This window comes from Pseudophryne corroboree, chromosome 2, assembly GCF_028390025.1.
Source record: "Pseudophryne corroboree isolate aPseCor3 chromosome 2, aPseCor3.hap2, whole genome shotgun sequence".
Classification (NCBI taxonomy): Eukaryota; Metazoa; Chordata; class Amphibia; order Anura; family Myobatrachidae; genus Pseudophryne; species Pseudophryne corroboree.
Window position 1 is genome coordinate 544,665,223 of NC_086445.1, and position 13,555 is coordinate 544,678,777.

At 45.4% G+C, this 13,555-nt stretch overlaps 1 protein-coding gene across 2 annotated transcripts in view; it reads left to right on the plus strand.

Annotated features, from left to right (window-relative positions):
* Nucleotides 1-13,555, plus strand: part of MYOM3 (myomesin 3) — a 357,638-nt gene that overhangs the window by 72,601 nt on the left and 271,482 nt on the right. For both annotated transcript variants that reach the window (XM_063954304.1, XM_063954305.1), the window contains one exon: nt 7,996-8,153. In XM_063954304.1, coding sequence (XP_063810374.1) covers nt 7,996-8,153 — 158 coding nt within the window. The remainder of the gene's footprint in view (nt 1-7,995; nt 8,154-13,555) is intronic.

Consider the following 13,555-nt stretch of genomic DNA (forward strand, 5'->3'; position numbering starts at 1 on the left):
ACTTCTTTATTCCTTTACCCCCGCATGTAATTTCTACCCATAACGTCTCAATAGTATTTACAGTTCCTTCTTGAATATCTTCCCGTATAACAGGTTTTAGAAACGGCTTTACGTAAAGACATACCCCTCCACCCCTTTTATTTAGTCTGTCTCTCCTGTACAGCGTGTAACCTCTAGATTGACTGTCCAATCATGAGATTCGTCCCACCAAGTTTCAGTTTGCTGCAAGGATTTCTAGTTCCCCCTTTTTGCCTGTAAGGCTTCTAGCATTCACATACATACAATTGATGTGTTTTATGTTAGTATGTGTTTAAATATCTGTTATAACTAACCTGTTCAGTAAAACGTCTGTGTATTCAAATAGTTTTCTTGTCCATTGGGGGTATGGGAAGATATGGATTATGGGAGTATGTATGTATGTATGTATGTATGTATGTATGTATGTATGTATATATATATAAGTTGTAACACTGTAGGGGTGCAAGGTGCCTTTTCCTGGGGAATATGGCAGCACGCAGCAGCTGAGGAACAACACAAGTCCAGTTTCTGGTACAACTGACCCCGGACAGTTTTATTGAAACAGAAAATAAAACAAACCCCAAAATAAAAATACCTTGCCTGTCCGGCACTAACTAAACATAAGATGTTCCTAACTGTCACTAAACAAAACACAGAGTTCTTCAGTACATACTGTATAGCTTACTTGCATCAGAAAGCGTGTCTCTCACACACAGATCCTGCAGCCTTCCCAGGCAGTCTGCCCATACTAATCAGGTTAGAAGCACTATATCACTCTTACACAGCTGAAACCCTGATTAGCCCTCTGTGAGGCCAAAGACCCGAACTGGGCCCAATGTCTAGAACTCGCCTTATCTCTCTCTCAGAGCCTTTACCCAGCTTTTACAGCAAACTGAAAAGGTTCAGACAAAACAAAAAGCATTTTTCCTAGAAGTTAACATTTTCTAAAACATGTAAGACAAGAACCTGGGACAAATATACCTGCCCTCAAACACTATCCCAGTGTTCTTGTCACATATCCCCCTCCCCTGTTTCGACCTAGGGGCCGGAACACTTGTAGCCCCCAAACAGAAGATGCGAGACAATGCATCTGCGTTGGCCAATTGTGTTCCCGGTCTATGTTCGACAGTAAACTTAAAGTCCTGCAACGCTAGAAACCATCTAGTTACACGAGCATTCTTGCCTCTATTTACATACATCCATTTTAAAGGGGCATGGTCTGTCACTAGTCTGAATTGTCTACCCAAGAGGTAATATCTCAAGGTATCTAGTGCCCACTTAATGGCCAAAGCCTCCTTTTCCACAATGGCATACCTTTTTTCATGCTCATTGAGTTTCCTACTCAAATAAATGATAGGGTGTTCGTCCCCATCTCTGGTTTGGGACAGCACAGCACCTATCCCTACCTCTGAGGCATCTGTCTGTACCACAAATTCTTTTGAAAAATCTGGTGTTATCAACACCGGTTGTGAACACAAAGCCACTTTTAACGCTTGGAACGCCTTTTCTGCATCAGGGTTCCATTTCACCACATTTGACTGCTTCCCTTTGGTAAGGTCTGACAACGGCACCGCTGTGGTCGCAAAATTAGGAATAAACCGTCTATAGTACCCAGTAATTCCCAAAAAAGCCCTTACCTGTTTTTTATTCACTGGACGAGGCCAGTTTTGAATAGCATCAACTTTATTCAATTGGGGCCTAATCAGACCTCTGCCTATGGTGAAGCCCAAGTATTTGACCTCCTCCATTGCGAGGCAGCACTTCTTTGGGTTAGCAGTTAACCCTGCCTCTCTGATTGAGTCCAGTACTGCTTGTACTTTAACCAAATGTGACCCCCAGTCTGTACTGTGAATTACCACATCATCCAAATAGGCAGCTGCATATTTTCTATGGGGCCTCAAAATTTTATCCATCGCCCGTTGAAAGGTTGCTGGAGCCCCATGCAACCCAAAGGGTAACATCTTATACTGGTACAGCCCCTCCGGAACCGAAAAGGCTGTTTTTTCTTTGGCGCTATCAGATAAAGGTATTTGCCAGTAACCTTTGGTCAGGTCCAATGTGGTGAGAAACCTGGCTGTTCCCAGCCTTTCTACAAGCTCATCCACAGGGGGCATGGGGTATGCGTCAAACTTGGACACCTCATTTAACTTACGAAAGTCATTACAGAAGCGTATGCTACCGTCGGGCTTCGGGATGAGCACTATGGGACTGGACCACTCACTGTTAGACTCCTCTATGACTCCAAGTTCTAACATGGTTTTAACTTCCTTAGAAATAGCTTCTCGCTGAGCTTCAGGAATCCTATATGGCTTTAAATGAACCCTGACCCCTGGTTCTGTGACAATGTCATGTTTTATTATGGTCGTTCGGCCAGGCAGCTCTGAAAATACCTCCCTATTTTGGATGAGAAATTCTTTAACCTGATTGTTCTGATCAGCTGATAATGTCTCTGACACCTTCACTGCGGGAAGCAACCGGGGTGAAGACACCGAAGGGCAAGGCTCCGCTGACAGAGACAACCTATCTTTCCAGGGTTTGATTAAGTTAACATGGTAGATCTGTTCGGGTTTTCTCTTTCCCGGCTGGTATACTTTGTAATTAACCTCATTCACTTTTTCCCTAATCTCAAATGGACCCTGCCATTTAGCTAGGAATTTGCTTTCCACAGTGGGTACCAAAACAAGAACTCTATCTCCAGGAGGAAATTCCCGTATCTTGGCATTCCGGTTATAGACCCTCTGTTGAGCACTTTGGGCCTGTTCCATGTGCTCTCTGACAACAGGTACCACGGCTGCAATCCTATCCTGCATTTGTGTTACATGCTCAATAACGCTTCTATAAGGAGTGGGCTGTCCTTCCCACGTCTCTTTGGCAACATCCAACAGCCCTCTGGGGTGTCTACCATACAACAAATCAAATGGAGAAAACCCCGTAGAGGACTGAGGAACTTCTCTGATGGCCATTAACAAGTAGGGCAACAAACAATCCCAGTTTTTCCCATCTCTCTCAACAACCTTTTTTAACATACTTTTTAATGTTTTATTAAACCTTTCCACCAACCCGTCAGTTTGGGGATGGTAGATGGACGTCCTGAGGTGAGTGACCTTAAATAACTTGCACAATTCTTTCATGATCCTTGACATAAATGGAGTACCTTGGTCAGTCAAAATTTCTTTTGGTATTCCCACTCTACTAAATACCTGCACCAGCTCCCTAGCTATCGCCTTGGTTGTGATAGTGCGTAAAGGGACAGCCTCAGGATATCGAGTGGCATAGTCCATAATTACCAGGATATACTGATGGCCCCGAGCAGACTTTAACAAGGGCCCCACGAGATCCATGGCTATTCTGTCAAACGGGACCTCTATAATAGGCATGGGAACTAGTGGGCTCCTGAAATGGGGTCTAGGGGCATGATACTGGCATTCAGGACAGGAAGAACAATATTCAGACACTTCTTTATAAACCCCTGGCCAAAAGAACCTTTGTAAAACTCTTTCAGTGGTTTTTTCTGCCCCTAAATGTCCTGCGGTAACGTGACTATGAGCTAAATCTAGTACCGTTCTCCGATAAGGCTGGGGAACTACCAGCTGTTCCACCACATCCTCACCCCTTTTGACAATGTGGTACAAGAGCTCATTACAGATGGCCATGTGGGGATACGTAACCCTGTCACCTGGTACCACAGGTTCCCCATTAACAATCTTAACATTCTCTCTAGCCTTTATTAAGGTAGGATCCTTTAACTGTTCAGACGCAAACAGATCCTTCTTTACCTCCAGGTCAGGCACGCTTTCAGTTCTAACTACTATGTCTCTGTTCCCGGCAAGAGGGTCCTCACTGGACTCCCCATCTGTCACTTCCCCAGCCAAACTAGCAAAAGGCAAAGGGCCAGAAAGTTCCGAAGACCCACGTACATCCAAAAAATCACCGGTATTATCAACTGGCTTTTTACTTCTCACATCTGTTGATAACCGTGATTCCCACAGTTTCCAAAAATGAGGAAAATCCCTCCCTATTATGGCCTCATGCACCAAGGTAGGGACCAGTCCCACTTTAACCATTGCTGACCCACAACAAGTTTCTATATTCACCTCAGCAGTGGCATAATATTGGGTATCCCCATGTATGCAAGTTACCCCAATAGGTATTTGCTGGACCTTTAAGGGGTTCACTAACCCAGCTTTCACGAGGGTAACTAAACTTCCTGAATCTAGCAAGGCCTCTACCCGGTTACCTTCTAAGAACACATCACACATTTGTTTTTCCAGCTCAGGTGAAGGTACCACAGTACAGGCTAACCTAGCAAAGAAAGACATTCTGCGACATTCAAAGGCAGCATCACATTGCATGGGTTCTTGCGTGACTGGGCAATTGGCAATAACATGACCTGGCATACCACACCTAAAACATTTAACCACACGATTATCAACCCATTTGGGCAGCATAGACCGTTCTAGCCCCATTGGCCTGTTTCCAGGGCCAGTGTTTACTGTCTCTCCAGCCTTGCGTTCTCTTAACCGCCCAGCAACGTTTTCCCACGGAACAGTCTTACCAGTCTTTACTGAAGGGCGCTGTCGAGGATCTATGGGTTGCTGGGTGGTCATCAGTAGTTCCTCTGCTGCCAAATACCTCTCTACCATGTCCACTAATTGGTCAGCAGTACCCGGGTTTCCATGGCTCACCCACTTGCGCAGGACCATGGGCAAAGATCTCAAGTAGCGGTCCATGACGACTCTTTCCACCATCTGGGGACCAGTTAATGTCTCTGGCTGCAGCCATTTTTTTGTTAGCTGAATAAGGTCGTGCATCTGGGAGCGCGGAGGCTTCTCCATGGCGTACAGCCAACGGTGCACCCGTTGCGCTCGTACTGACAGCGTGACTCCCAGGCGGGTCAGGATCTCAGTCTTTAGTTTATCATAGTCCCGAGCCTCAGCAGGGCTTAAATCAAAGTAAGCTTTTTGGGGCTCACCTGACAGGAAAGGTGCCAGCAGACTGGCCCACTGTGCTTTCGGCCAGTTCTCACGCTCGGCAGCCCTTTCAAACGTGGTCAGATAGGCCTCCACATCATCAGCCTCTGTCATTTTCTGCAGGAAGTGACTGGCTCGTATAGAACTAGAGCTGGTTGGAGCACTGACGGCCACATCTCCAACCCGAGCTGCAAGTCTCTGCACCACTTCTGCTAAGGCCTCTCTATCCTGACGCTGTTGTCTCCAATTTTCCTCCATTGCCACCTGCTGCTGTCGGTTGGCCTCCTGCTGAGCCGCTGTAGCTTGCAGCAAGGCTTTAAGCAGATCCTCCATGTCAACAGATTTTTCAGGTGGCTTTGCAGCTGCTTTCACCCAGGACATATATCAAACCCTCAGGGGTGAGTCTCAGTAACTTCACACTGGGCTGTATCTGCATAAACCACCGTTTTCTGCAGGCCTCACAAAGCTGCTGCTTTCACTTATGCGCAGAACGGCCTGCTCGCATTCTCCACCAAGTTGTAACACTGTAGGGGTGCAAGGTGCCTTTTCCTGGGGAATATGGCAGCACGCAGCAGCTGAGGAACAACACAAGTCCAGTTTCTGGTACAACTGACCCCGGCCAGTTTTATTGAAACAGAAAATAAAACAAACCCCAAAATAAAAATACCTTGCCTGTCCGGCACTAACTAAACATAAGATGTTCCTAACTGTCACTAAACAAAACACAGAGTTCTTCAGTACATACTGTATAGCTTACTTGCATCAGAAAGCGTGTCTCTCACACACAGATCCTGCAGCCTTCCCAGGCAGTCTGCCCATACTAATCAGGTTAGAAGCACTATATCACTCTTACACAGCTGAAACCCTGATTAGCCCTCTGTGAGGCCAAAGACCCGAACTGGGCCCAATGTCTAGAACTCGCCTTATCTCTCTCTCAGAGCCTTTACCCAGCTTTTACAGCAAACTGAAAAGGTTCAGACAAAACAAAAAAGCATTTTTCCTAGAAGTTAACATTTTCTAAAACATGTAAGACAAGAACCTGGGACAAATATACCTGCCCTCAAACACTATCCCAGTGTTCTTGTCACAATATATATATATATATTTATATATATATATATATATATATATATACATACATACACACACACACATATATTATATATATATATATATATATACACACACACACATATATGATAGATAGATAGATAGATAGATAGATAGATAGATAGATAGATAGATAGATAGTCTGTGGATTCGGCACTCATGCATAGAAATAGAAATCAACTTGCCCGGTGCCTTCTAAATCAACTTTGCAGGTTGAAGATATAAGCACAATTAAGCGGCACTCCAGGACTTATCTCAAATAAGCGGGTCCAGACCCCGGTTTTGCAACGTTTCGGTTTTAATCACAAACCTGCCTGACGAAGGTTTGTGATTAAAACCGAAACGTTGCAAAACCGAGTGTCTGGACCCGCTTATTTGAGATAAGTCCATATATTAGATAGATAGATAGATAGATAGATAGATAGATAGATAGATAGATAGATAGATAGATAGATAGATAGATAGATAGATAGATAGTCTGTGGATTCGGCACTCATGCATAGAAATAGAAATCAACTTGCCCGGTGCCTTCTAAATCACAAACCTGCCTGACGAAGGTTTGTGATTAAAACCGAAACGTTGCAAAACCGAGTGTCTGGACCCGCTTATTTGAGATAAGTCCATATATTAGATAGATAGATAGATAGATAGATAGATAGATAGATAGATAGATAGATAGATAGATAGATAGATAGTCTGTGGATTCGGCACTCATGCATAGAAATAGAAATCAACTTGCCCGGTGCCTTCTAAATCACAAACCTGCCTGACGAAGGTTTGTGATTAAAACCGAAACGTTGTAAAACCGGGGGTCTGGACCCGCTTATTTGAGATAAGTCCTGGAGTGCCGCTTAATTGTGCATATATATATATATATCTATCAGGGATGTGCGGTGAGGTAAATGGCTGAGGAGGCACTGGCTAGTACCAGAGCCCCAGAGCCAGATTTACACACAATACATAAGTCCAAGGATTCATGTGGGCATTATACACATGTGCAGCAGTATATACTGCTGGAAATTTGGTGAGGTTTGATCGGATTCAGTATGATTTACCGGTGGCCGAGATGCTTGCTGTCAACATCAGTTTGCTGGCAGCAGGATGAACACAAAGGGCGAGATTCAATTCTTTTCACCCCTGTCCACACTCATTCTGTTTCTGCCCTCAGGGACGTGGTATCATTATTTCAGCTCGCTACCCCCGGAGTAGCGAGGCACCCAACCCTTTACACAGCTAAACCTGATTACTATGGGCGCAATATGCTCGACAACGGAGATCATTTTAGAAAGGAAATTGGGCGTGATTTATCATTTGAATCTCACCCAAAGAGTCCCTTTGCGGACTCACTGTGCTCCCACGCTGGGGCTCGGTGGCTCGATACGCTTGCTAGTTGCTACGTGATCTATTTCCATTCTATAGGTGTTGTGGACACCCACGAGTGGGAATAGTCCTGTAGCGCCGGCTGGCGGGATTGCAGCTAGCGGTATCATGACCACCGGAATTCCAGGATTCCGACAGCCAGCAAATTAAACGTAGATGTGCAGAAAAGATAGACAGGGGAGGCACTGCCTCACTTGCCGTAGACCTTTTACTTCTCAGAGTTTTGACTATAAAAATTATTAGAATAGACCTCTCTCTCTCTCTCTATATATATATATATATATATATATATATATACACTGTATATGGACTGATGACAGTGCCAGGAATAAAGGCACTGAAACATTGCTAATAAGTGTGCTTTTATGTGTCCTGGAGTGCTGCACCTGTGAATATTTGTCTATGTACATAGAGCAAGCATCCGGCAAGATTACTGTTTATATATATAAAAATATATTTATATTGTATATAATTGACATGATACTGTATTTACAGTGTGGTTGTTTATTATGTGTAGGCTGAAGAGAAATCCAGACTGAACAAAGAGTTCCGAGAGCTCTGTGCGAGACGTGCACCTATGTTTTGGATACCACTCAGAGCGCACTGTGTGTGGGAGAGGATGTCTGTCACACTGGCCTGTACTGTGTTGGGAACACCAAAACCAGCCATACAGTGGTAAGACAGCATTATATTCATCTTTACCAGTGCATTACTAACATGTTAACTAAAACCTGTAGTCACTAATTTACTGACTTCAGTACTTATCTATTGTACTGTAGCGCTCTTTTTTAAGTGATACTATTATGGACTTACTCCGTATATTTGAAAATATGACTTCTTGTCACATAATAATACCTATACATCGTAACACATGTTTGTAGGGGTTGGGATGCTGGCGGTCAGAATACCAACCGAGGCATCCTGATGTTTAGAATCCGTACAGGGGCCCGGTAAGCATACTATCCCTGTCCCCCTAGCCCTCCCGTCCCACAGTCTAAACCTCTCCCCTCCCCCCCCCCCTCCTAACCCTAGCCCGGGAAGGGGGGTGCCTAAACCTAACTCCTCCTTCCCACAGCCTAAGCCTATCCCCCCTATCCCCGTAGCCTACCCCTAACCCTCCTCCTGCAACCCAAACCTAACCCCCCCCTCCCAGCCTGACAGGGTTCGGTTAAGCATGCTAACCCTTTTCCCCCTTAACCCTAATTGCTTCACTGCAGCCTAAACCTAATTCCCCGCAGCCTAACCCTAACCCTCCACGATGGTGCCTGTCTAACCTCCCCTTCCCTCAGCCTAAACCTAAACACAGTGTTACCAATAAACTGGCCTGATATTTGCATGTGTATTTCTCATCACCAATAGCATAATCCATGTGTCAGATGATTGCACACTCTGACAGCTGGAATCTTTGGCCAAACTAAACTGCTCCTCCATGATAAGTTCAGCCCATGTGGGTGTCATACTCACACATACAGTACCAACCATATCATTTGCCAAATGTCCCAGAGCCTTCAGTTCATGAAATATACAAATAGATATGAGGTCAGTGGAGTTTGTAGACAGTATGGCCCCATCTGAAGAAATATATATATATATATATATATATATATATATATATATATACACATACACACACACACACTTATTTTGTTTTATTAATTGGTATCCAATCTTATAATACAGCCCAGGTATATTATAAATGTGCAGAATAGCAATCAAGACCATATATACTTAATTGACCAGTTATGTTCATTTTGGCTCTTTCTGTATAGATGAACAGTGTCACAGTGGATTCTCATAGCATCAATGTATAAAAATAAAATCATATAAGAAACTGAATCCAAATCAAAACACTTGAGAGTGGTTTTGACAAAACACGGGGGTCCGCACACTGTACTTGCAACATGCATGCAGGTACACTGCATTCAAGTCGTTGCAGTCAAATGTCACCAAGGATTAACTCATTACAGAGCAAGCAACACAGGAGTGAAAATAGTTATTCAACTCCCTGAACTATGGCCCTCATTCCGAGTTGATCGCTCGCTAGCTGCTTTTAGCAGCAGTGCAAATGCTAAGCCGCCGCCCTCTGGGAGTGTATATAAGCTTAGCAGAAGTGCGAACGAAAGGTTAGCAGAATAGTGCTGAAATTTTTTCATGCAGTTTCAAAGTAGCTGAAAACCTACTCCTTCCTTGCGATCACTTCAGACTGTTTGGTTCCTGGTATGACGTCACAAACACGCCCTGCGTTCGGCCAGCCACTCCCCCGTTTCCCCAGGCACGCCTGCGTTTTTACCTGACACACCTGCATTTTTTAGCACACTCCCGAAAAACGGACAGTTACCACCCAGAAACACCCACTTCCTGTCAATCACTCTATGATCAGCAGAGTGACTGAAAAGCATCGCTCGACCTTGTGTAAAACTGCATAGTTTTGTGTGAAAGTACGTCGCACGTGCGCACTGCGACCCGTACGCATGCGCAGAAATGCCAATTTTTTAGCCTGAACGCTACGCTGCGAACAACGGCTGCTAGCGAACAAATCGGAATGACCACCTATATTCCATCCTCTAAGCCAGTGGTTCTCAAACGTTTATCTTTTATGAATCACGGCACTTAAGAGTATCAGAATTTTTTTCATGGCACCCCTAGGCCAAAAGGTTTTTTTTTTGTAAAATCTTTTTATTGAGTATAACAGGACATACGAAAGTACAAAAGCTTCAATTGAACCAGTCAATATACAATCGATATTGCAACACTTAAGAAGAAGCACAAATACAGTACATGTGTCGAATATAACAAAGAAAGATCCAGTATGATGAATCTTCCATACATCCACAGAAATATAAAATGTAAAATACACAAAACACAAAAGAAGAAGAAGGAGAAGAAGAGCAAGGAAGGAGGGAGGGAGGGAAGCGAAGGAGCTGGTAAAACCAGACCGGAGTGTTACATGAACATGGTACAGACATAGGCCCTCATTCCGAGTTGTTCGCTCGTTCTTTTTCATCGCATCGCAGTGAAAATCCGCTTAGTACGCATGCGCAAAGTTCGCACTGCGACTGCGCCAAGTAACTTTACTATGAAGAAAGTATTTTTACTCACGGCTTTTTCTTCGCTCCGGCGATCGTAATGTGATTGACAGGAAATGGGTGTTACTGGGCGGAAACACGGCGTTTCAGGGGCGTGTGGCTGAAAACGCTACCGTTTCCGTAAAAAACGCAGGAGTGGCCGGAGAAACGGTGGGAGTGCCTGGGCGAACGCTGGGTGTGTTTGTGACGTCAACCAGGAACGACAAGCACTGAACTGATCGCACAGGCAGAGTAAGTCTGGAGCTACTCTGAAACTGCTAAGTAGTTAGTAATCGCAATATTGCGAATACATCGGTCGCAATTTTAAGAAGCTAAGATTCACTCCCAGTAGGCGGCGGCTTAGCGTGTGTAACTCTGCTAAATTCGCCTTGCGACCGATCAACTCGGAATGAGGGCCATAGGTAGTTGGTTTAAATAGAGAGCAAAAAATCACCATAAAAATGGACATGAGCAGTGCAATAAACAGTTATGACAAAGGGGGTACTTCAGAGTTGGTCGCAGCAGCAAATTTGTTAGCAGTTGGGCAAACCATGTGCACTGCAGGGGGTGCAGATATAACATGTGCAGAGAGAGATAGATTTGGGTGGGGTGTGTTCAAACGGAAATCTAAATTGTAAAAATAAAGCAGCCAGTATTTACCCTGCACAGAAAGAAAATAACACACCCAAATCTAACTCTCTCTGTAGGCTGACCATACTAGCCCTTTAAACTGGGACACTCATGAATTACAACGGTTCAGAGGCTCAAACCAATCCAACTGGAGGAACTGCAACACCACGTTAAGGTCCCATGGCGCCGTAGGCGGTACAAAGGGAGGTTGGATATGCAGAACTCCCTTCAAAAAGGTCTGAACCTCAGGGAGGGCAGCCAATTGCTTCTGAAAGAAAATGGATAGGGCTGAAATCTGGACCTTCACAGATCCCAACCTCAGACGCATATCCACTCCTGCTTACAGGAAGAGGAGGAAATGTCTCAGTTGAAAATCCACCGCAGGAAATTTCTTGGACACCAAGAAACATTTCTTCCAAATACGATGGTAATGTTTTGACGTTACCCCTTTCCTAGCCTGTATGAGGGTAGGAATATAGATTCAGAAGGTCCGCGTACCAAGCCCTTCTTGGCCAATCTGGGGCAATGAGGATCGCTTGAACCCTTGTTCTCCCTATGAGCTTTAGGATTCTTGGGATGAGTGAGAGTGGTGGAAACACGTACACTGACTGGAACACCCACGGACACACCAGGGCGTCCACTGCCACTGCCTGTTGGTCCCTCGACCTGGAACAATAACGCTGAAGCTTCTTGTTGAGACGAGAGGCCATCATGTCTATTTGGGGCAATCCCCAAAGATCTGTTAATTCCTTGAAAACCTCCGGATGGAGTTCCCACTCTCCTGGATGGAGATCGTGTCTGCTGAGGCAGTCTGCTTTCCAGTTGTCTACTCCCAGAAGAAGATGGCTGACAGTGCCAACGCGTGTTTTTCTGTCCAGAGGAGTATTTTTGTCACCTCTGACATTGCCTCTCTGCTCTTCGTTCCGCCCTGTCGGTTTATGTAAGCCACTGTTATTACGTTGTCCGACTGCACTTGAATGGCCCGATTTCTCAGAAGAGGGGCCGCCTGAAGAAGACAGTTGTAGACGGCTCTTAGTTCCAGGATGTTGATGAGCAGGCTGGCTTCCAGGCTTGACCACCGTCCTGGAAGGTTACTCCTTGAGTGACTGCTTCCCAGCCCCGGAGGCTCGCATCCGTTGTTAGCAGGACCCAGTCCTGAATCCCGAACCTGCGGAATTCTAGGAGGTGAGGCAAATGGAGCCACCAGAGGAGAGAAATCCTTGCCCTTGGCGACAGACAAATTCTCTGATGCATGTGGAGGTGAGATCCCGACCACTTGTCCAGGAGATCCAGTTGGAAGGGCCGAGCATGGAACCTCCCGTACTGGATAGCCTCATAGGAGGCCACTATCTTTCCCAATAGGCGAATGCATTGATGAACCAACACCCGGGGTGACTTGAAGACATCTCGGACCATGGATTGGATCACCAACGCCTTGTCCCGCGGAAGAAACACCCGCTGCACTTCCGTATCCAGAATCATTCCCAGAAAGGACAATCTCTGGGTTGGTTCCAAATGTGACTTTGGAAAATTTAGAATCCACCCGTGACTCTGGAGCAGTCGCGTTGTGAGAACAATGAATTGCAGCAGCTTCTCCTTGGATGATGCCTTTATCAGGAGATCGTCCAGATAAGGAATGATGTTCACATCTTGCTTGCGGAGTAGCATCATCATTTCCGCCATCACGTTGGTAAACACCTGCGGTGCTGTGGAGAGGCCGAATGGCAGCGCCTGGAACTGAAAATGACAGTCCAGCAATGCGAAGCGGAGATAAGCCTGATGCGGCAGCCAAATCGGAATGTGAAGGTACGCATCCTTGATATCCAGTGATACCAGGAATTCCACTTCTTCCAGATCTGATATCACCACCCTGAGATACTCCATCTTGAACTTGAACTCCTTTAGAAAGGGGTTCAACAATTTTAGGTTCAGAATGGGCCTGACCAAACCATCCGGTTTCGGTACAACAAAAAGGTTCGAATAGTAACCCTTTGTCAGCATGTGAGGTGGTACCGGCACAATGACCTGTACCTCCACCAGCATTTGGACAGTGTCTTGAAGCACTGTGCTGTTCCCCAACAGAGTTGGTAAGCCCGACTTGAAAAAAAAAAACGATGAGGAGGGAGACTTTGAAATTCCAGCCTGTATTCCTGAGACACAATATCTGCTACCCAGGGATCCAGGCCGGACGATACCCAGACATGACAGAAGTGTCTGAGTCTCGCTCCCACAGGCCCCACCTCCGGGCCGTCCCATCCACTGTCATGTGGAGGACTTTGGGGTACCTGAAGCAGGCTTTTGTTCCTGGGAACTTGCAGCGGCAGGTTTCTTGGACTTCACCTTACCTCCCCTAAAGAAGGTATTGGATGATCTGGCCTATCT